The following is a 25,133-nucleotide window of genomic DNA, read 5'->3' as shown; positions in this document are numbered from 1 at the left end:
TACAACACGCGCGGTGATATCCGTGCTTTGAAACTTGAATGAATCATCTTTGACACACGAAGCAGACAGGCTCCTTGGTTTGACGAAGAGATAAAATGAGAGTATCTTTATGAAAAAGTCAAAGTATGCTAGGTTGAGGTAGAGTTATTTGGGCCAGAAGGGTATTTTAGTGAAGGTAAGTAATTTGTCTTGCAATTCACTAAATTCGGTTATGAACAATTTTTAACTTCTTTAATTTAACTCTCTTAAAGGAACAAATACAGTTAATACTCTTAGTTGTAATTGCCATACTTCAGCAATGCAATTTCGTTAGTTCTTATATACTACAATATATCGTTGCTGATTCAAATAACATCACTGTAGTGTTAGTCGAATTATTTTTTCAAATACACACTTTACCATATCCTAAAATGTGGACGCGAAATCGCGACAATTTGAAAAGAAACACACGCGCGAGAAAATAGAAGGATCGAAGAAACTTCATGGGATGCCTCTTAAAAAATAAAAGACAAGAAGAAAGCAGAAAATACTTTAGCAAAGTTTCGGTACTTGTACGACCCGTCGACTTTTCTCAGGCTCCTTAATGATCATTAGAGCGACGCGAGTGTAGCAACACGCTCATGTGCTGGCTCATATAAGAATCATCATACGTTTTTGAAGTCTGTCTTAAATTCATCTCCGTGACGAGATTGCTTTCTGGACAATGAAATCATTTTGGGTCATCTGTATCGTTCTCTCCTGTGTATACGTTTATTGAAATCCAATGTTGTGTTAACGCAACGTTTCATTTCTAATTTATATTATTCCAATCTATTCTTAGATTATAATGCACCTCTGTAAAGTATTTACTATTTCACTATATTTCCGTACCTTGGCAAAATAAAATGCAACTTATTTTATTTACGTTTCCTAATAACGTTGCACTTATCCAGCTTTCGTTAATTATTCCACCGCTTGATCAAAATTATCCGAAATCTTGGACCAAACTGATTCCAAAAAGGAATTTAAATTTCCTATTTTATATACCAAGCTTTATACAAAATATTTTTACAACAATATCACATTACACTTTTAGCTTATTCACGCAGATAGTGAATTTATCGACTTCGTTAACTATTCGCATTGAAATCGAAAGATTAGAAATGAAATGAAAGATATAGAAGAACTCGACACAATTTTACTTTCTTCTTTTCTTCGAGCCCTTGCTGGTGGCCTGAGAGAGTATGTTCCTCACTTCCGGAAACGGTTCGTGAGAAGGCTTCGCTTTGGGCCGTGGGAAACCTAGGCGAACAAACGGATCGTTACTAAAATGGAGCCTCCGTACGTTGGCTCCTGCCGCGATAAGCGGCCAAGAGTACCGATAAGAAAACGCAGGATAATCCATCGCACGTCTTTGGGTAGAAACCGATAGTAAAATTCCTTTACGAGAGATCGACTGATCTCGGCCAGACCGAGATTCACCTCGTTACACGGATCCCCCATAAACTTGCTCCGGTTTATTATATACGTATACATAATATACATATATGTACATATAATACATAATTAAACCAACTTCCACAGACAGATCAAATTTTAATAATTCAGCGTCTGCCAGTTTTCTTCGTCCGTAATAGTAGGAAATCATAAACTGGAATTTCGAGAATATTATGGGCTTTTCGTCCTATAGGGTGTAAAATATTTCATTTGAATTTCCGATTTTAGTGAGAAGAAGGACTGTCAACGATGTTATTAAACTACAAAGGAAACGAGGAGGATGCAACGGGGGTATTAATTATCTTCTTCCGGTGTTAATATGATAGAACTTTGATTATTAGAACATCGATTAAGTTAATAGGTTATTGGAAACTAATTAGTCGATTAATTTAATAGATTTTTGGAAACTAATAATTTAATAGATTTTTGATTAATGAAAGGTGTGTCTCTTGTCTGAGGATGGTCGCTTATAAGAAAAATTAGTAAATAAAAAGGAGAACTGGAAGAAATACTTACATCACACAAAATAATTTTCCCTTTTAGACGAAATTGTTTTAATATACAAAAAATTATGCAAAAATTTAATTACCCGAACAACATGTGCTGCGATTAATTTGAATAACCCATACTCTACTTTATTCTAATAAACACAACACGAATTTATTGTCACGATCGAGATTCTTTTTCTTTTTATTTCTTTAGACTGTACGATGTACTTTTTAACTAACTTTTTCATCTAGTTTAAGAACGTAAGAAAATAATATAGGATGCTATATAAAAAATACAAGAGAATTTTAGTTTTCTGTTTTCAGGTAAGAAGAATGCATTCAAAGACACCTGTCAAAACTAGTTTAAATACAGTGTTATTCCATTAATTCCTTCCACCCCCTATTTACGAGTTACACGACCTCAGAAAGGCTAAGAAATGTACGTCTCATTCACAGAAACGTGAATATCGCCTCGACCAACGCAACGAAATCAAACGAAATCAAATACAAGGAACGCGGGCCGACCTCGAAGGACGGCGCAACAAAAATCTTCAATTCCCTCTACGGCACGAAAGTAAAGCACTTGGAACGATCTAGGGCTCGAGTTCAGAGCAACAAGAATGCTTTGGTAGAACCTTTCGCGAAGTAGAGCGCACAATGAAAGGCAAATAATTAACCCGACATCGAGTTCTGGCTCGTGATGATGTCACAATCCACAATTAATCATGTAAGTAAACGCAATTAAACTTCTGTAAACACGAAACTCCAACTGTACGTGGCCACTGAACCTATGTCTCTCAATTTGTGTAGCTTCCTCATCGCGTCCTTCTTTTTCTTCTTTATTATCTTTCCCTTCGTCCTCTCATTGATTTTCACTTTTACTCTTTTCTTCTTCTTTTTTTTTATTTTACTTCCCCCTTCCTCCTTTTTTCTGATGAATGTGCTTTAGTGAGTGCACTAGCGGGATGCATTAGCCGGTAATTGCTACAGCTGGAAAAATGGCACTTGCTGGAGAAACGATTGGCCACTTCTGGCTGATTGCGGAGTCTCAATTGCGTACGTGCACCACAGCCACAATTCGATATGTTCGAATGGATGTTGCTGAATAATGGTAACCAGACACTTTTCGTTTCGAATGTGGTAATCAAATTAAGAAACTTTTACCCGAAATTTGGATTTCGCTCGCGGTGAACGAGTTTTTATCGAACTTCGTTTCCACGTGAAAATCTAATGGAAATATGAATAGGAGATCGAGCATTTGCTGTTGGAAGCTACGTACGAAAGATAATAGAAATTTAAAACCAATAATGACAAAGCTGTCCATCTCGAGGAAGTTTATAAAGAAATAACTAAGAAAGCAGAAGAAATACAGGTGACTTTACAATCTCTTTGCTGTTTATGAATCTACGTTATTATATTTTCATTCTTTGATGTCCAAAGTACAGCTAGTGATATGAAATAAATCTTTCATAAAATTAAAAATTTATCGTAGAATTAACCTGTTTGATAAATATCAGATTTTGTATTACAATAGATATTTAATTAAAATTAATAATATCAAATGATGAAGAGTGTAATTGAAATGAATAATTATACTAACATTTTGTAATCATCTTTCAATAACTTACCCTTCACCAAAATCTTCATTTGTCTGTCCGTGTCTTTTAATTCACGTCCGTGTAACGGAGGTGTATTCACGAATAAATAACGAAAAGATACACCAGGATCATCGTCACACTCTTTTAAGATAGATAGAGCGCACTAAAACCCAATAAATTTGATTATTTTTCACGAGTAGCTCCATTACTCTTACTTTGCGATGTTTGATTATTTCATTGTGTATAAAACTCCATATAAACTCTCCAATTTTCTAACGTAAGCGTTTTATATACCTGCAGTATCTCAATATCGGACAACATCAATGTCGACGGTACATCAGATTTGACCTTAAATTCTTCGCTACCTCTGCTACTAATTTCCCCGAAATAGCTGCTTTTTCGTATCGAATCTCTACTTCCGCTCCTAGTCGACGGAGTGTCGAGAACTGGTTCGTCTACGACCACATAAAGTCTACAGAAAAATATTTCACGTTAATCAAATCATCAACCTTTTACGAGCTATCCTCATTTTATTTGGTATTAGCAGAATTGGTTCAAAGAAAAAATTAGGTTGTTCGGAAAGTTCGTAATCAATATATTTTTTTGCGTATATCGTGAGATTAAACAAATGAAAATTTATTTGGAACTTGTCAAGAATAATGGAAACTAAAAAAAGTTAACAATAAATTAATATCTTACATATGAAAATCACTGGAGAAAATTTTATAGGTTCATTTTTTCTCATTCTCTTATTTTAACCTTTTGTTTAAAAAACTTTATTTTAATATGATGACAAGCAATATTTTTAAAATTATGAAGAGGATAGAAAAACATGTACTTAGCATTGACACAAAATAGAAAAATAATATTGGTAACTTCAGATTGATTGACGGCTGAACTTTAAACTTACTTTTTCCGTAATAAATGAAAAATGTAACATGTCATATTCCTCCGTTATATTCATCATATAATATTGTTGTAATTTAGCAAGTAAAAGGGAATACTTTGTACGCTATCATTGTTATGGGCTTCACACTTCGCTCTTATGCACCGGAATCACCCGGCAGTCGAACAAGAAAGAACAAAATAATATCACAATACGTAACAATGATTTGCTTGAGGCAACGACAGGCGTGGAGAATATATCAGTTCTATGTCCACTTTAATAAATGTAATTCCAGTATTATTTGTTTCAGTTCCTAATAAATTTTATGAAAAATTCCGATCGTTTTCCAAAGAGAGAAACCATGTGAGTAAAAAAGAAAAGAAAAACGGTGCATATATTGTTCCACAGAATGATTGATCTATCAAAATACATGAAGTTCGAATTTTTGTTACATTTCTCTACGAACTTTCCGAATAGTTCGACAAAATCGCCAAACGTATGGCGATTTTTCGTGGAACGAGGATACTCGAATCCAACAAGTTGATTATAATCGCGAAGCATTATGTTTACTTTGGACTGCATATCAGCTCGAAGCCGCCTTTAAAGCTGATAAAGTTGTACACGGGCACGTAGTCCCGCTCGGAGATCCGGCAATAAATTCTGAACGGTTGCTCGTCGCAGATTGTCTCGACCTGTGCGAATATCGTGATGCACGTGACCGAATCAAATGAAAATTTATTAACGTTTATACGACTCGCGAACATATTTCTGTCGAATTTTTTGCTGTCAACGACGTTCGATGCAAATTATTATTATACGAATTACAGAGACAAGCTATCGTAAATCTTCTATTTAAAAACCAATTCCACGACTGACCAAACTCGCCTTTCTATCAATTCCATTTACCTTTCAATATTGATATTAACACACAATGCACCACAAGAGGATTCGAACACATACCATTGAAAATTTTAAAGACGAATATAATATAGCGAATGTTATACGAAACTTTTTGGAATTTCATTAGCACCTTAACCTAGACACATGATTATATCGGTAAAGTTTGAAACAAATCCAAGAACGTAACATCTAAAAGTTACAAGCATTTATTACAAACGTGCACTTAGTACGAAATTAGACAAACATATAATTAATGTTGAAACTTCTCACGAAATACTGTGGCTTACGAGTATAATCTTTGTTGATTTTGGGGAAGTGTATACTTGCAATGAATATCCTGTATATTTATGCTATACAAATCTTCAGATTCGATTCGGATTTTGCCAATATGGTCATGACAATCGTTGAAGTGCTAATGAAATTTCCAAATGTTTTATATAATACGTATGATATATTCAGAAAATATTTCTATAAAATCAAACATTTTTATGAACCAGTGAGAAGTTCATAAAGTTAGGTTTGAATATAATAAATCAATTATTGCGCAAAATTTGAAATGATGGGAAATAAAAGAGGAATCTGTTTTTCACAGTCGAAAAGCTTTTGTATCGTGTACCAAAGAGTTGGAAACGATGTTCCTTCATTTTTCAATATTTTTGTGCGTGCATTCGACTGTAACGTTGAGATAAATCGACACCGGTTCCGTTGTAGATGAGAAATTTTCCATTTATGAAACGGTTGAAAGGTATAATGAAAGCGGCGAGAGCTCTATCACGATTAATATTAAGTGGATTAAATATTGAATGCGCATTAAATTAAATTGCCTTCAATCAGCTGTGAACGTGAAACAACCGAGGATGCCGGAATACCTCCGAAAACGATCATGTCGATAACATTCATGGTCAGTTTAAATAATTCAAACACCGAAAATACAGATAGAGCCTTGATCCTTTGAATACGTTCAAGAATATGCCATATTAACAAACAAAACTGACTTACAAAAATATTCGAACACTTGTATATTCTCATTTTATGAATATAAAATACAAATATATAATAAAAAGAAACTTACCAAAAAATTTAATAAGATACAAGAATATAATGGTAGATAAATAAAATAAAATCAAAACCTTATAGATCATATCACATGTCTAAGATTTTTTAAGCATTTTTTACTAACAATAGATATATGTTTGCAATATCTTATAAATATTTTGTAACTTTTACATACATTTTCAGACTGATTTTAAATCTGACCAATACAATCACGATAGTTATGTCTCACCACGGTGCTAACGATATTTCAAAATGTTTTATACGACACATACAATTATATATATGAAATATTTCTATGATAAGTGTTTAAACTTTCGTGTAACCAGTGTATAATTTCAACATCGAAACGTGAGTATTATTTTATACCAAATAGGAAAAAGGAGCAGTATTGTGCAATACTATAAAAAAACTATAAAGTATCAAATATATTAAATCACGGATGGTATCGAAGGTATTCCAACGTTCCACTGGGTATTAGAAGATAGAAAATAGTACGATACATCGATGAAGAGATCGGTAATGTCTGGGAAATGTTCGTTCCTCAAGGTTATTGTCGTTCTCTCGATGGTCATACTGGGATTTCGCACGACGGTCACGTTAACTTCCAGGACCCGACGTAGCAACATAACTGCACACCATAGAAACTTCTACTCTTACAGAAATCTCGAATTTTCTTCCCATTTTGTCTTCTCACATGCTTCTTAAATTTTGTCAACTTCCAAAGATACCAAAAGACATATAAACATTTCACACACACATATATATATCTTTAAAACGAAGTGAAATTGTCCCTGAAGTTTCGAGCAATTTAACGATTCTCGACATTCACGGTTGATACACGGATAAAATCATTCTATCGAAAGGAATTTTTTTGTTTGTTACCTTTTCCTTGGACAGTCAGCGGATTTTCGCAGTTATATTCGGTTATACGTCATTCATCCTTCCAATTCTATTCGAGTCACAACAAAAATCCCAAGGCGGTGGGGAGGGGGGGGCGGGGGTAAAAAAGAAAAACTTGGCCAACCAAACGAAGGACCATTGATTCGGCGTTACGATTTCAAGAGGGTCACGGCAATCCCACATAACTCATGCCTTTTTCTCCTCCACGACCACGATATTCCATCCTTGATGACCATACAGAAACGTCCTGAACGGAATTCGAACGTTTTGTAGCACAAGTAACACGTCCCCTTGAGGTAATCCGATCTTTTGATAAATCGTTCTCGGTTTCCTTTCAAAAATCCTTTTTCAAAAATGTTTACGCTTGTCCTCGTAACGCCACGTTTTTATCCCAAACTTTTTCAAAGTGGAATAAGAGAGAGATTCGCCGACGATCGTGGACGCAAAGATTCCTCTTCAAGTTTTCAGAATGATTCGAAATAATTCACTGATTTCAATTCGAACGTAGGAAGGAATTAGAGCACATCACGTTGGAAAATCCTTTAACTGCGTCTATATATTTTCGAGAGCGTTATTCCGCGCGCTTGCGTTTTCGTGTTTAACCAACTGCTTGGAAAACGTTGATTAACGGGAACAGATATTCTGTAATGTATACGCGTGATTGTTATTGGAAAGAAATGAAAATTACGTAAACGTTGGAAGTGGTGCACCGAGAAAATTTAATTTAAAGAATTCTCTAAGTAGGTCCTGAAACACCGCGCCCGTTCATTGCGATGTTGTTCCAATGCCCTACTTATCGAATTGAGCACAATGGTAAGTAGAAAAACAATTCCATGCTATGAGTTCTTTTGACTTTATCCTATTACGCGGAATGGCAGACAACACTGGAATTTCTATCTCGTTTGTACGATTGTTTGCGGAAGTCGTAAGAAGCGATATTAAAAAATGAATCGCCATAAGCATTAACGAATTTCAACAATTATCAAGAATTTTTCTGTCGTTTCAATTTCTCTTCATTGGAAATCCAACGTGTAACAATCTTGATAATTTATTACCGATTCCTTAAATATTTATTCTAAATTTCGTAGAATATTATATTCAAGATTACTGTTTAAAAAATGTGAAATCCTCTTCTTTCGTAAAAATCCCAGCCAACAGCGAATAATCAATAATCAATAATAAGTGAATAAAAATAATTTCACAATTACCAAGAATCCTTTTCCAATTTCACTTCTCAATTCCCCTCCCTTTTGTAAAAATTACATCCAATTGTCATCGTTGCGAACGTCGACGAATTAAAATAATTGCACAATCGCCGGCTCGATAATTGTTCTTCCATCTGATTTCTCAATGTCGAAAGCTCAACAGATTAGACGATTAAAATTTCCCCCTAAATTGTTTGATTTAAATCTTCTAGAATATTAAACTCAAGATTATCGTTCAAGAAATTGCACATCCGCTTCTTTCGCAAAAATCCCAGCGAGCAATCATCTTAATTTTAACTTCCTTCATCTCCATAAACCCCTTCATCTCCACTCGATGAATTGATCCAGCACCTGAACTCGAGGAAACGGAAGTTCTGGACTCCTGATGAATATCCCGAACGAGGGCTGTCGAGTACCGATGGCCCCTTTCGGCCCCATACATATTCGAGTGGCGTCCTCCCGGTTTGATCCACCGAAAGCGGCCGTTTTTGTGATGGAAATGTCTCTCCGGTGTTGCTCCGCTCGTTCTCCCCAACTCGTCACGAATTTCCTACCCTTGGTTCCCGGATAAACACCTCCGGTCCAACCGGAAGGCGGAAAGAAAATCAATGCCGGTTTTCTCCCGATTGACGCGATGTTGGAAATCGAACGAAGATCACGATCAATTCGCGTTACTAACATTTAATCGACTTGATCGCAGCAATCCGTAACCACTTCGAAAATAATTGTCGAGACGAGATGGTTCTCTGGAGTTGAAGGTTGGCTATCGAGCCAAGTGGTTGTTGCTTCCTGTTCCCGTGGAAATTGAAAATTAAAACAGGTCAGGCCAAGTCGGCCTGCAAAGATAGCTTGCATCGCGTCAAGATAGATGACGAAAGATTCTTCCTCTGGTTTCACAGAAAATTGCTAGGGCAGATAGGATGAGATACTAATGCAATTTCTTGTTCCGAGATGGATCAATTTGGTTTGAAGAATTATATGGGTAATTTTAAGGCGGAGAAATAATCGTTGATTTTTAAGTGGAACTGAAAGTTTCGTTCCCTCTAGTATTCAAGCGTAAAATTAACCAAACGATGAAAGAGAATGAACATCGGCGATAATGCTTTTCTTTATTTGATTAAATTGCAAATTATTGTAACGTTTTATTTCACTTGTATCGCCACGCGTTCTCTGCCAAAGGAATTCCAATTTTCTCGACAAATGGTCAAACGTGTTCGCTCGAGATCACGTTTCGAACCTTTTTAAACTACGTTCTGCCAGCGCACCGCAAAAAAGCACGCGCATGTTTCCCCCAGAAAGAGATCTTGCTCTCGTGTATGCGTAGATATAATATTTATACCAGCAGACGCAATCGTTCGTAAATAACATTCGATTGCACTGACGAATTCGATACTTTGTAACCACTGAAACAATACTTTTTATCGCACGGAATAAAATACAAAAGAATCCTTTACAACGTAAAACACATATTGCAATGTTACACAATCTATGTGTTATTGTCTTCCATTGACATTTATACCTTCATCGTTCGTGATATAACAATTTTTAATTGCTGCTTTGTAGTTATAAATGGAAGATTCTGCGAATAACGTGATTTTATCGATTTACAAATGATTTAAAAATAACAACGTTTTTAAAATGTTTGATATCTCAAAATCCTACGCTCCCTTTCGTATAATCTACAGAATGTGTCTCGTTAAATTTGCCAGCGATTCAGCAAGTATCAGGGAAAAGTCCCTTTCAATGGACCTTCGAGTATAAAAACCGGTACTTTTTCCAGGCAACCATAACAGCGATCCAATAACGGCATGTACTCGTTATTTCAAACCTCCTCGCAATTTTCCAATCCACGAAAATCGATATGCACCATGGAAATAGAATTCTGTTACAATATTCTATGCCCTTATTGTCTTATAGGATGTTTTTCGTTGAATGTGTCCGCGGATCCCTTTACATTTACTTCCTAACAATAATGTCGTTCTAAGAATATTAGAACAATATTGTTTTATTTTATTTATAAATATACGAAAGGTACTAAATATTCAAAGGTCCTTCCATTGTATCTTTGAAAATATTGATAATACACACGAAGGAATAAAATTCTTCGGCACTCTTAAGTTTATCTCGTCGATGATTTGCAAAAATTCACAGAGAAACCTTGTAAAGAAATTTCTTATGCGAAGGACAATATTTTTCCCAACAACGGGTGCCAATCCAACAACTGAAACCTACAAGGGCTTTAATTACGCCCGCTGCAAATATTTGCATTTCAAGTGGCTTTTGCTTGCCTGCATAATGTTTGACACAGTTGCAGCAACAGAGATGGGCTTAGCTGCCGGAGCACGCTTCTAAGTGCTACTACGAGAGGCTCACTTTGTAAACCATGTAACTCCATGATACTAACAATGAAAATCGCTGAAAAATTTCACATCGAATTTCCGTACATACGCATTTTTCTGCGGCCAGTGGAAAAAAATCTAATGACCGATTTCCATTTAGTACTGGCCAACTCTGGTCAAGCGACTTCTCGATAATCCGAGTGCACTCTGTTCATCGTTTCGTTATCCATTCGCTCGTGAAATGTTTTCAATTTTCAGAATATGGCTTCTATGGAGGTTACCCGAGCAGCTGAAGCAGCTTGAAATCCCATCGAATAATTTCCAACGCTCCTGTAACGGGCTCGTTTCCCATTTGACGAGTTTTGGCGAAGTACCATCGAAGTGGTATCCTGCCTTCTTGGCGATCTCCGTCGTGACGTATTTCGTATAACAAGAATACCACGTAACATCGCGAAATTGGGGCAACGTCCGTCAAACTGCGATTAAACTTACAAACTCTGTCCTTTGGTCGTTGTTATCAGTCGGCCTGGTTGGAAAGAGTCGTTGAAACGGATCTTTGTCTCCTTAGTGAGTCGTGTGTTCAAGTATTTTAGCACTCTACTGCAGTATATCTTGAGTGAATTAGAGGTTTTGCGTGATACGAAGGATAGCACGAAAGTAGAGCAAAGTTATATAGAACTGGAGTCCAAAATTGGAAACACAGGGGCGCGAGTGTTATCAGTTGCTCCATTTGTAATGACTGTATCTGCCTATCGACCTACGTTCCGCGATAAAACACACTTGACGTATATCCAGCTCGACCATTCGCAACGCACAAATCAGTCGACGTTGGATCACAAGGTTCGATTTTTCTTGGAATCCTGTTCGCGAGCAAGTTTCTTCATGAACAGATTACATGAATCCCCGAGAAACGCCGAATGAATGCGGCAGGAAATTTGCTGGAAATCAAGTTAGAAAGCAACGTGTTAGCGTCGAATAATTTCATCGAACTCTGTACGATGAGCTTTCCAATATCAAGCTGGATTGTGTCCCGTTTGAAAATCCGATTGGCTATTCCCGGTTCGTTATCTGATTTGTCCTGTTATTTTGCGAAGGAAATGGAAAGAGAAGCAAGGCAGGCAGAACAGAGCGTTTTTTGTGTCCGATGGAAAACTCTGTTGCGATCAATCGGCCCGCATCGTTCTACGGGGACATCGAGAGTAAGTATCGCCGCAACAGCTTTTCGAAAAAAAATTTATTCCGCGCCGCTCGCTAGCTGGAAAGGGTTTTATGTACGGCAAGCTTTCACAAGCAATTTCCCGGGGGGGAGCGAATAACTGCGTATATCCCATAGGTGAGGTCTCTAACGTCGTTTTAACGACGCTACGCTGTCGAGAACGCTATGCGAACCAACGACGAGAAACAAGATTTTCGTTCGACCTACCAGCGACAAAAATAAAACTGTATCGGAAAATCCCGACTCTCTTTCACGATTCTCGTCGTAACATTGCTACGCATTTAAACAGGATTAGTGCAAACTGTCAGTACTCGTGAATTTTGCAGCAGCATTCTGTCTTTGCAAAGATTCGTACGTATCTACCGATTAATATACCCGAAGAGCAAATTTCTCCAAAGTTGTTGATTCGGCACTGTGAAAAACTACCTCAGATTGTGTGTTTCGAAATTTTCCAAAACCTTCCATTCGTATCTTCTCCCATTAAACCTTGGCACGTTTTTGCCCTGAAAGGGACACCGAGACTCTTTAGTAACAATAATAATAATAATAATAATAAAGAACTATAAATACAAAAATAATATCAAGAAACTAAAATGCATTGTCCAAATCCGACAAATAACTATTAGGTGACACATCATCCGAGTATCGTCTTTCGAAGACCACAAAAACATGCAAAATCTGAAAAGTGTCACGAATCATACAGTCGAAGCCTTTAACACAATTATAATTTATTCAGAACCGCTTAATAGCGTTCAAACGTAAAGGTAATGATATTCTTTGAGGCAAAATACACCCAGGAAAACTACGAATTTTCTTATGAATATATTTTTAGGATGCACGGCCTTTAAAACGCGGTTTACTTCATGCCGATATCTCAAATGGTTGCCGAGATACGGAACCTCAAAGTGCAAGCGTACAAGCGCTGAATTCTTGGATGCACCGTGACCTATTTTTTTTTTTTTTTTCCAGTAACAGTAAAAAAAACTGTTGCGTCAGCGTTTACCGCTGACCAGTGCACGCAATGGGATACGAATTTGAGGCAGGTTTGTGATGTCGTGCGAGTGTCAGGTACGAGAAGTGCGACAAATTAAGTCTCGCTTTGAACGACAATATCTCGAGAACCGGAAGACGCTTCGGGACAAGATACAGAGCATTTTACGGGAGGGTGGCACTGCTTCTAACGACATTCATTTGGTCCAGAAAAAGTGGTTATGTTCCGAATTATTGTGGATTAAGGTAAAAGAGGATTTGATAAAATATTGGAGGGAATATAGAGATATTTTATGAGCTTTTGAGATAATTTTTTAACAAAATCATATAACGGTAGATATTATGAATGTTGCAAAGATGGAAGTTGCCTTAAAAATAATGTTATAACTAGTATGAGAATTCATTGATTTCCTAAGCAGGGCGATTCAAGGTGATTTCCACTTTGACAGGAAAACCAAGCTTATTCTGCGCAATCGGAGGATCGAAACGACAGTTTGATATGACAGATAGGAGGCAAGGAAATTAAATGAAATCCTGAAATTCGAACGAAACAAGACTCACGTCGCGGAGAAATGATTCTTGTATCGACTTGTTGTCGTTTTACAGAAAACGCAGCCGTGTTCGTGACAAGGCGGAGAACGAAGTATTTTATTGCCAGAATGAGCGAAGACGCAAACGACAGAAAGCAATTACGTATAGTTATTGAGTTTTCAAAGAAATAATGTGGAAAGGTGAGAATGTTCTCCTCGCTGGTAAAGTGATAAAACAGGTACACGCGGAAACTGGAATAAAGAAGAAAGAAACGGAAATGATCTCATTAAACAGGTCGGAATTCAGCGGACCATATAATATTGACAGAATCGCTTGGAAGAAATTCGAAGCGTTTTTCTCCGTCTGGAAATCCTTTCTCGTGTTTCTGAAACCAATGCATTTCACTGAGCAATTTCTAAATTTGTGCTTCAAATTCTCCTTGAAAATTGAGAAACGCTCGTGAAATAAAGTACGAGCATTTGTGAAGTTCTTTTTGAAGAAACGGCAGCCTACATATCAGGATTAGGAATGCAGTGTTTTGGAAATCTTTGTAATTTTCATTTTAGGTTTTATGGATATATAATGTAAAAAAATTACTAAAATGTTAGAAAGAATTTCCCAAAGATTAACAAAAATCTATATCGAAATATTCAAATCGTTTTACCAATTTGTTTGGTCGATCATTATCGAGATGCAACTTGAAAGATGAGCAAGGAGCCACATACAGCAAAGTCTCATCTGTTGCACGCGAAGGATTAATTTGAGGTGGCGACGAGAAGATCTTGTTTGCAATTTCTTGCCCCACGGGTATTAGTTCAACGAAATCTTCAGGTCTGAAATTTCGCCCCACCTCAACTCGCGTGCATATACCGACATGTTTGTATGACGTACTATCCCAACGATTCTAGGGAACTTTAGCATCTGCTCGTTTCTTGTCTACAAATCCTTCAGAGCTAGCAGCTATAATCAGTAAGAAAAAATCCTTCACAATTGCTAGAACAGATTTCATCGCCGATAATGTTACTTCCTACTCTACTCTCTTACCCGTACTATCGTGACTATTATTGGAAATACAAATGTTTAGAAACCTTGTTGAGAAAATGGTTATATTTGAAATTTGGCAATTTTAATTTACGACTTTTAATTTGAATATCTAAAAATTGGGCTATTCGCAATTTGAAAATTCGTAAGTTGGAACATTTGAAATTTGAAACGAAAACTTTCATTTAGAATTTGCTAGCGCTACGGGCAAAACTTCTCTTCGTTCGTACTAAGAAACTTTCGACAGCCGAAATTATTCCGAATGTTTCACAACAGTATTGGTAGTGTAGCGTAGAAAACGACGCAAGTTTGTCAGGAGGGAAAGTCAGGAATCCGGAGTATCAAAATTTAATAACCATCCCCCTGAGATCCCGTGAGCGGAAGCTCGACACCCGTACTTCAACCCTTCGAGGGTTACCTCATGGAACTTTCAGAATTAATCCGAGCTAACTCGGAAACGACTCTGTTTCTGCTTAGACAAAGTTCAAATGCCGTCGCCAGCGTGCTATCTGACCCCGAGGCTTTCTAGGATTTCCACGCTCTCCTAGCCCCGACTATCCTCTTCTACTCTTCCCCTATACACCAGTGTTTTCTCTACCTCATTTAAGGTTACGTCCCGTGAGAAGTTACGCCGGACCTCGTTCAAACTTTCTTGAGAAATCGGCGAGTCGAAATTAATTAGCAACAGAGACAATCATCACCGCCAGCCTCCTTGCCCGCTTTCACTCGTAACTGGCAATCAAAATTTATTCGCAAGTTTCTGTTCTTCTCGAGCATCCTTCTCAAGCGAAGTTAGAAGAAATCTCCAACAGAACTTCGACTAATGGCGTAGTCGTAGAAAATGGTACTGCTAATTGTACCAGAAGCATCGTAATTTGTAAGTACTGATGAAGATCTTGTTCCGATTAAGTAAAACTGAACTCTGGCAGAATATTTTTTTTTTTTTTTTTGTACTATAAACGATAATATGTTAAAGCGAAATCGAGTTAGAATTAAATATGAAATACTCTAAAGAAAGGAATTTCTTTGGCAATTAATTTCCACCCTTACACAAATTATAAAGGTACAGTACTATAATAATGAGTTTGCGAGAGGCTAGTACCGTGAGTCCCAGACGGAAGAATAAAATTTCGTTATTCGAGATGGAAAGAAACTCACCTTGACCCAGAATTTCTCTTTAAGTTTCCACGATTATTCAGTCACACTCCCCCGTCGTTCTGAATTTGCCTCACTCTGCCTTCTGTTTCCACCCTGAATCGCGTTGTCCCACGGGTGTTCAGCTACTTCCTACAAAAGATCAAAATAACGCTTATCAATCTCCGTGGCGAACAGTAAACGAGAATTTCGTGTTTTAAGGTTAAGTGGAAAGCAGGGGCGCGGCATTGCCAATGGTTTTCTAAACGCAGCCTTATTTTCAATGGCTCTTTACTCGCTCATGAAACGGCACACACTCGAACATTATCGCTTCTCTATTCTTTACCTAATTAACCCGTTCTTAAGACGAACGCTATGGTCTACGTCTTTTAGTGGATCAGGCAATTTTTATTCCATAATGCAGTCACGATATTTTTGCGATTTTTACAGCATAAAGAGTTTTAACAATTTTTTAGAGAACATAGGAAATCAATTTTCTAAAATATATCAATTTAACATATACTATGACTTTTTTTCTGATGTGGTTTGTTTGATGTGTTGTTGATTTTCGTAAATAACAAGTGGCAATAAAAGCGTAAGACAGGAACTGTTTATGTGGCACGGGTGCGCGATAGAATAACAAGTTATTTCATTCGGTGGAGATCTAGAGGACTAAAAAAGGTGCACATGTGGAATGAAGTGATACCCAATTAAAGTTGTCCGTGGTGGTCGCATGAAACTTCTCAGGTAGCGGCGTCGAGCTACGAATAACAAACTAATAAGCCTATTAGTGTGAAAAAAACGTCGGGAACGCGGTGTGGCCGAGTGAAGCTAACTCGCATAATTAAATTTCATCTTGAGACAGAGCAATGCCGAGTCGCCGGCGAATATTTTACCAACGAAAATTAATCGAGCAACATTCAATTTGACGCGCCTGACTACGGCTTAATTGCGTGCAAACTTCCTGCCTTAGTGCAAAATTCGCCCGAAAAATCCCATTATTTTCCCTCGCGTTGCTCGTTTTATAGCTACTCCAAACTTAGTTTTATCAGATTAATATCGAAAAATGTGCCCCAAAATCACTGAATCTCAATTAAATTGTCTCGCAAGTTATATATATATATGTTATTATTAGTTATAGTATTATATAGTTATATATATAATTATAATTATAATTATATATTATTCCATTTAATGAGTGAAATAAACCAAACAATATCATGTTCAACGATAAAATAGAAATACAGAATTGCTCTTTTAAAATTCAATAGAAGAAGTTGTTTTACCTAAATTAAAATAGCCAAGCTTCATCGCTCCTCGCTGTTAATTAGAAAAGATCGTGATCGTTGTGTCTTCGAGTTGAGTGAAAATTTGTAGGCTTGAAGAAAAACCAAAAATAGAGGCTTTTTCTTTTACTCTAGTCTAAACCATCATCCAAACCTTCATCCAAACATTGACCCCAACACCTTAACCATAACCATAAACCTAATCTTGGGTGAAGGTTTGGATGTAGGTTTGGTTTAAGGAAACGAATTAGAAAATATAGCGAGAGTACTGAACCGTTCTGACGCTCATTCAATAAACGCGAACCGATGAAAGAACCTAGAACGGATCAGGCTAGGTAAACTACAATTTTCCAGAACGTCACCCCTATCGAGAAAATGACCTGGAAGGTAGTGATAGAAAAAAAAGAAGAAGCCCGTCCTTGCAATCCTCTCTGATCCACATTCATTTGCGTGCTAACACTCTCAGACCCTTGTCTCTTCTTTTTCACCTGCAGGAGTTCGCAGACCTCCTCATGCTGCTCGTGTCACTCGGGCACACGGCATCGCTACGACATAGAGTGTACGAGGTTCGTGTCCGTTTGTAACTTTGTGTAATTCTTTTTTCGGCAAGAATCGGTTTCCAGGAGGGAGGTATCGGAGTGGAAATGAGATTTCTAGGGGCAATTTGGAGCGAGTTTACTTCTAAAAGGGTCGAGATGAAGGTCTTGGAAACGAAGAAGAAAAAGAAGTAGACAGGGTCGACGGTTGACTAGCACGAAACGCGAGTAAGAGGAGGATGATAGACGAGCAAAGGGGGGAGGGGGGAAGTGCAGAATGAGCTGCCTTATTATAAACTGCTGAAGAAAATTTATCAAGCACCTCTCGTGAACTATCTGAACTTAGTTGGAGACGCAGACGGGAAAAGGCACCAGGAAAACTCGAAAGAGATGTGAAATGAAACTCGATAGATGCGATCGATCTACCACGGAAAAGAAATTCGCGACGATTGATTACTTCCCAGCTGGTACCGTGAAGCTGTGTGGAAAAAATCAACGTTGCTATTTTTATTGTATTATAGCGCAAGATGGAATTGTGATTTGATTAAATTCCTCGTTTCTATAGTATTGAATGTTACGGATCCAATTACAGTTACGAAAGAACACAAATTTCCTCGGGATCAGATGAGTTTACTCATGGAGTTTGTTCCGTTCTCCGGATAGAGGATTATAGGGAGAAATGTGGCTGGATTATTTTAAGATGTGAAACATAAACTTCCAAGAAGTTTCCCAACCGACTTCAAACACATCTCAGGGTCTTAATACGGTTTAAATCGTTGTAATACCTAGACGATAATTTACTTCTGACTCAAGCAAGTGTGTACCTTCTAAATTAGGAGGGTGACTATCAGTGGCGAAGAGCAAACATTTTCCTATGTATTAGTTTATAATTCAACGTATAGGGATAATTTCGATCGTTTTTAATTCGCCTATTTCTTCCTCTTTTCTTTTTTTTTTTTTTTTTACTTATTTTCAAGAAAAGTAACTCGTCATTTTCAAGAACACCAAGGCAAAGTATACCTACCGTCAGCGGAAAGTTTTGCGTCTCGCATAAATTCCGTGGAAACGATGAAGGAAAGGAGAAAATCGCAGGAAAGTTGGTGCGGCGAGAATTTCGCATCCGTTACCGTTGAGATACCGTGGCATTATCGGGCGAACCTGAACGTCCAGGAAAAAATCCACCCATATTTTCCCCCGTAACCGGGAAATACATTTCAATTACTGTCAAAAGTATGAAATTCCTTGAGAATATCCCAAGCTGTTTCTTTCCTCTCTTCGTAAGCTTCTAAATTGTTCCTTCCTCGAACGATTTTCGACTTCTTTCACATTCTACCCGCCACATCTATCTCTATTCCTATTAAAAATATTTATTTTATATATTAACTTTGATATGAAAACTTTGGAACCCTAACTCCTCCTCAAATGATAGCCATCCCTTTTCCTTATTCTGCATCTTAAGCATATTTTCATCTAAATTAAAAATAATTAATTAAATCAGTGGGATTAAAAATTCTAAAGTCCGAAACTTAATTAATTTTTGAAAAACGTCGGATCAAAGTCTACCCGGAAAGAAAGCGAAGTTTCTTTTAGACGATCGTCGACTCTTTCCTCTCCTCTCATTTTATGTCTTAAACTCATTTTCATCTAAGTTAACAATCTAATTAGAATGAGAAATTAAAATTACAAATTTCAATATCTGAATTTTAAGATCAAATGGAGAACTGGAAAGCTTAACTAACGACATGTCCAAACGCAAGAGAGATCTTTGAAACGGACTTTGCACCACAGAAACAATCCCGTTTCGAAAGCAACTTTACCGTGTCAGCCATTTCGAAAGCAACTTTACCGTGTCGATCCGAAATTGTACGTGTACCTCCACTTCGTCTGGTGACTATTTCAACGACTTTTCATACGGGAGAACAAAAGAGGCTTTGACGCGGTGGTTGTAGTAGCGTCAGCCAGCGTGATTCACCTTTGATTTCCATATAGACAAATCTTCCGACCGCTTCTAGATACAAAGGTTGAGAATTTTCCAAAAGAATCGACGCAGTTTTGTGAATCACGCATCGCCCTCAAGACTTTCTTTATCTTCTATTCAACATTTCTCAGTGATTTTCTTCGCTCGCCTTAATTATTCTCCTCGTCTTCCGTTTTTCGTAATTTGCGCCTTGTCGCGGTATGGAAAGCAAGGTTATTTACATTTTTAAACGATCAAACGCAGCAGGTGATGAAGACCGTGTTTAATTAGTTATGGCCGATGAAGTAAAGCAGGTTTAGAAGGAGTCATTTTAATTTATACTTCTTTATACGCGTCTCGAACAGGGAGAAAGAGAATTTCTCCGAAACGATGAACCTCTTTATCGTTACAGAAACGGTTATTATCTACGTTCGCTTTCGCCCCTAATATTTGCAACAAGTTCGACCACGTTTCTCTCTGGCACAACTTCGGAAATTTCAACTTCAAAGACGGTCCTTTACAAGGAAGTTGCATCTCGAGCTCGAGCATTTCAAGCTCAATGCTTCCTTCCTGATACAAAGCAGAAACAAAACAGAGATCGGAGAGGAGCGGTAGCCAACGAGGAATGATTTTTTAATCTTACTCTCGGGAAGGAAAACGAATTCTGACCGCCCGATTCTTAACCGTGTTTTTTCCATAATTGAAAGTTGGAGAAGTTTTACGATCTGTCCTTTTCCCTTCAACATTGATGAAACTTCTCTGTTTCAATCTGCAAGTCTCGAGATATTCCAATCAATTTCTCGAACGCGAAATTGCTGAGCGGCGAACTTTCACTGCCTGGAAAGTTTTCACACGAGTAGCTACAGCGACTCGTGCGAAACTTTCATTCGGAGAAATTAAGCTCCTTTGGAATTACTAATTATACCTCTCTTTTGTCATCGTAAAATTGTGCTTTGTTTTATAACCACGATTAATCGTCCTTTGCCGTTATAGTACTTTTTATTTATTTATTTTCTTCATTAAACTCTTGAGGGGCGAGTTGATTAAGCCCGGAGAAGGAAAGATGATTTTCTGTTTTCTTTCAGAATTGTACTTTCTTAAATATATTTATAGAAATGTATTAAGCAAAATAGATCAAATATTTTATCTTTGTGTCTTTGGAAATCGTGCTCAAATTTAAATAAAAATTATATATACTAGTATCGTTTAAATGGCTTAATTAAAAATAGCATTTTATAACTATTAATACAATATAATAATTCTGAAAAAGACATATAGAACACCTAACTGAATGAAACTCGTGCATTTCGCAATTGCAGATATAATCATGAAGTATATGCTGTATAAATGGCACATTACTAATTCCTCCATTTCTGTCATAGCAAAACGGTACTTTCGCTTACAACCACGATTAATCACCTTCTACCGTACATTACTATTTTAATTAAAAGTAATTTGTACATCGAAATTATACAAAACAAAATTATTAGTGAAATAAAGTAATTCCAAGAGAGAGTGCAACTCGTTTGCCAAACAAGACATATGCATGATGCACCAAATACAATGAAAGCTGTATATATCACGGTCCCAGATATAATTATAGGGTGCACTAAGCCGTGTAAATGAAACATTAATATCCACCACTATCCAGCCTCAGCGTATATTCTCTCAACGTTACAGTATTGTGAAATCATTCAACGGGTTCCTCGACGAAGATTAAATCGGGCCGTGCGCTTAATTATGTTTGATCTCGCTAATTTAAACCCAGCAGCGAATCAAGCCGTGCTGGACACATGTACCTGCGTGGTTCAGCTATCTCTTAATTAATAAATCTATACGATAATTTTAAAGTTGGCTCATCGACGACCGATTAATTAATGTGAAAGTAGAGCGAAAAAGATATCTCTGTATCGATTCTGAAATTTAATACGTCGGCTTAATGAAATTGAAATTTTTTATTAGGAGTTTCATTAACGGTTTCATAATTAATTGTCCTTAAATGTACAATAATTTATTACTGGTTATACATTATTTAGAGATATCATGTTATAAAATAAAAAAGGTGTGTGTTTCTGCGATTTTACAAAATATAGGGGATGATTTTATAAGAATAAATCTAAAACGTAGAAAAAATATTACGGTTAATGGACATCGCTGTAAATTAATACATTTCTATTCATGTTTATGTTTATTGTTCGACTTGTGAGAACATAGAATGAAACCAGGATACAATACGATGCAATAGTAGAAATTTAATTTCATGAAAAAATACGAAAAGCAAAAGTGTATACCCATGGGAATGAGAAATAATTTCACCAATTTTCGAAATGATCAAACGTATCCTGTTTCTCCACTACCCAGTAAAGCAAACATGACTGGGAATATTACACCATAAGCAAGATTTATTACCGTCTATTAAATAAAAATTTAGTATTAATTTTCCCGAAAGCAAAGTCTGGTATGAAACAAATTTATTTTTTCATTTTCGATGTACTTTGTAACGTAATATCATCTCCTAATTTATATTATTACGTTATATGGAACACTCTGCGTACATACATTTTCTATGTGTAAATTTTATTCGAAATTCCCTTATGTATCAGCAATTTAATTCCAGTCGAGGAAGTCGACGAACAAAAATAACAGGAAACTGGTCCAAACAGTTTCCTAAACGTTCGCGATCTACGAGACGAATGAACGTCCGAACGAAAAGGAAGCAGACTCAGGGTGCGCAATAAAAGCGGCGCCTGCACGCCGAGTACTAAACCTTCGACGATGTTGAATCGAATGGTCACGGCAAAAGGGACCCAGCCGTAAAACCATCGATAAACTTGTCGACCTATAGTTGTTGGCGCGGTACACCAATGTGCGAGCTTTTGTTACATGCGGTTGGGATAGGCATCCGCCACACTCGAAACGATCCTGAATTTTAAGGGGCTTTACATGTGACTTAACTATTTAACGGTGAATATCGCGACGCTAGGAAAATTTCGTGGAGCTTAGATAGATAAGGAACGAATAAGGCTATGGAATGAATAAGAACAATTGAAACCTATTTGCGAGGTATACTACAATGGACAAAAGCTGAATTTTATTTTTCTATTACTGTGTTCATTCACTATGAAAGGAAGAACTAGAAGATGATTTTTTATAAAATATACAGAGTATTTATTAAAATATTTTAGAGATTTTTACTAATCTAATAAAATAAGAGATAATATATCTAGAGAAACTAACTTAATCTATAATATTACAATGTCACTGATTTTTATTGAAGACAATTTTTAATATTGCATTAGATTATCGATCGAATAATGACTAATTTTCGTACAAGTTTTGGCAGATTAAGAAAATTATTTCATACGAAAGCCGATAGAAACCATTACGATAAATAAAAAGCTTGAGATCTTTGAGAACTCCAATGTATTTGATGCTATGAAATTAATTAACGATAAAATATGAAGTTCGATGGAAAAAGAAACAGAGTTTCTTAGGGCTCTCCCCACTCAAGTTTTTGCCTTCATGAAACAAGGGTACGCGTTAGAATGAATGATCGAGGGCAGAACAAACGAAGAGTAGATTAGAACGAAGTCAGTAAAAGCGATCTAGGTTGCCAGCTGACAAGCCAGCAATGACTGATCGACGCAGGTTGCTACTATCCACGTCGTTTCTCTCCGTCATGGGTATTGTTCGCGGACTAATTAGATTCTCCTTGAGATTAATCGCGAAATTCGCCTAGCTCCGATGGATCCAACCCACCAAGCTCCCGTACACCACCTCCGATTATTATTGTCTATCGGAATAATCAGTCCGAAGTTCCGACAACCGGAATGTAATTAACAAGAACCGCTAAATCACGGTTGGATTCAGATCTGTCTAACAATGAATCTTCGTTAGGCTTTCTGTTATGCTAATGATACGCACCTTTCTGGATACGACGACAGGAAATCTCTGGAATACAATTGAATTCAACCAAACGAGAAATTTCTAGAGATTACTCCCGCAGCTATATACGATTTTTAGAGGCTATCATTTTGACAAAATACACTTTCCTTTGCATCATTCTATTAGATAGATCGATATTAGATCGATATTAGATCGATTATCTTTTATCTTCTCTTTAGGGTGAATGAGGCAATACGAATTGTTACAATCATTCGGAATAAGACATAAATATATAAAAACTTAACAAGGAAGGAAAATAATCGCATGAAAATTATGCAATGTTATCTTGGAAAATCTTAAGTTTCTTAGTCTATAATTATGTAAACATTGTTTCTTCCACCAGTCTCCTAATAATAACACTCCCAGATGAGAATATTTGCTTAAGTCAATTTTAATTATTTAATATTGCAACACAGCGTGTCAAAAATAAAATATGAACAAATTAACATTGATACTTCTCAGGTTTGAAGAATTGGAATTGATATTATTAAAGTTGAAGCTAAACTATATCGCTAATTCAATGTGCTTTCATTAAATCGGTACTATAATACGTACTAAGAGTTTAATTTGATATTTATAGCGCAAGGGATTAATTAAAAAATAACTTCGTGTATTTAATATTACTCTTGATGCAAGTATATAGAGAAGGGAAATGGGACTTAGTATTCCAGATTAATGTCTGTGATCTAATGCTGAACAATCACAAAGTGAAATGACAGACACACCAAATTCCCGTAGATTGCGTAGTAAACTCGATTTTGTCGTCACGCTGTTCTCCAGAGACGTTAATGAATCGCGGGAACAGGCGCTTCCCTTAATCTTGGCAAGGATCTACAACCGACGCACGACTCGACATTAGTAACGCGTCACTCAACGATAAATCGTCTACACGTCCTCGAAATATCGATTGCCCATCGCCCGAACAAAATCGTGACTCTAACAGCAGTTCGAAAACTAAAAATCACGGACACGAAACAAAATTTATCGTGGAAATCTTTTCAACCTAGATTCCTGGCCGTTTCGATCCTTCGCTTTCCTAGCCATCGAAAATAACGAAGCAATTCGGTCGGCAAAGCAAAAACTTCCACTTTTTCTCTCTTTGTTCCCGTGTGTATTTTTTTCTCTCTGGAGCAGTTCCTTGCACGACCGTTCAACAATGGAAAAAAAATATAGAAAATAAAAGAGAAAGCCAACTAATCGATAAAAATTAATCGACCGGAAGAGGCGGGCAGAAGTATCCGCGAGTGAAGACACAATCGACGTCGCTTTTGCTCGGTCGACAAGAAAAAGTTGCCAGCCAACGTTTCGAACGATAAAAGCTTCCGGCTGAACGACGGAGGGACACTTCGCCCGTGTCTTTCAACACTTCCGCCACATATGTCCGACAACTTTGCACTCGGTATCGCACTTTACCCGGCCGCTCGTCCCATTTCGCTTTCATCTCCTAAACTTTTCTCGCAATACTCCGATCGCTATAATCGGCCGTTATTCCTTTCTCCCCTATCTACTGTCTACCACAAATGTGCTGTGACTCAACGATCGATTCGTAGATGGTTACCGTAAAAATCGTTGAATTTTGTCTGGAAACCCCGGTTGCCTACCACGATCTATTCTCACCGTGAAAACCAATTGAACACTCAACCGACACG

At 37.1% G+C, this 25,133-nt stretch overlaps 2 protein-coding genes across 2 annotated transcripts in view; both read right to left on the bottom strand.

Moving 5' to 3' along the window:
- The window catches only part of LOC117216364, a 136,130-nt gene that overhangs the window by 68,303 nt on the left and 42,694 nt on the right, over positions 1–25,133 (bottom strand). The window contains exon 2 of the mRNA XM_033463021.1: positions 15,785–15,913. The gene's annotated coding sequence lies outside the window, so the exon portion shown is untranslated. The remainder of the gene's footprint in view (positions 1–15,784; positions 15,914–25,133) is intronic.
- Positions 939–7,091, bottom strand: LOC117216365. Its single transcript, XM_033463022.1, has 5 exons — positions 6,905–7,091; positions 5,019–5,140; positions 3,857–4,034; positions 3,593–3,725; positions 939–1,281 (listed from the first exon to the last, which is right to left on the bottom strand). The coding sequence occupies exons 1-5, from the start codon at positions 7,028–7,030 to the stop codon at positions 1,178–1,180; spliced, it is 663 nt and encodes a 220-aa protein (XP_033318913.1). The 5' UTR covers positions 7,031–7,091; the 3' UTR covers positions 939–1,177.

The sequence above is a fragment of the Bombus bifarius genome, unplaced genomic scaffold, assembly GCF_011952205.1.
Source record: "Bombus bifarius isolate JDL3187 unplaced genomic scaffold, Bbif_JDL3187 scf7180000010271, whole genome shotgun sequence".
Taxonomy (NCBI): Eukaryota; Metazoa; Arthropoda; class Insecta; order Hymenoptera; family Apidae; genus Bombus; species Bombus bifarius.
The sequence above is the reverse complement of the archived record's forward strand: the minus strand, read 5'-3'. Positions and strand labels throughout refer to the sequence as shown.

Bases quoted from the DNA above. Each gene is read 5' to 3' on its own strand.
- LOC117216365 (XM_033463022.1), bottom strand. From the start codon at position 7,030: ATGTTGCTACGTCGGGTCCTGGAAGTTAACGTGACCGTCGTGCGAAAT. The intron at 3,726-3,856 runs GTATATAAAACG...ATTGGGTTTTAG, and splicing joins CCGATATTGAGATACTGCAG to TGCGCTCTATCTATCTTAAA. The intron at 1,282-3,592 runs GTAAGTTATTGA...TTGTTCGCCTAG, and splicing joins AATGAAGATTTTGGTGAAGG to GTTTCCCACGGCCCAAAGCG.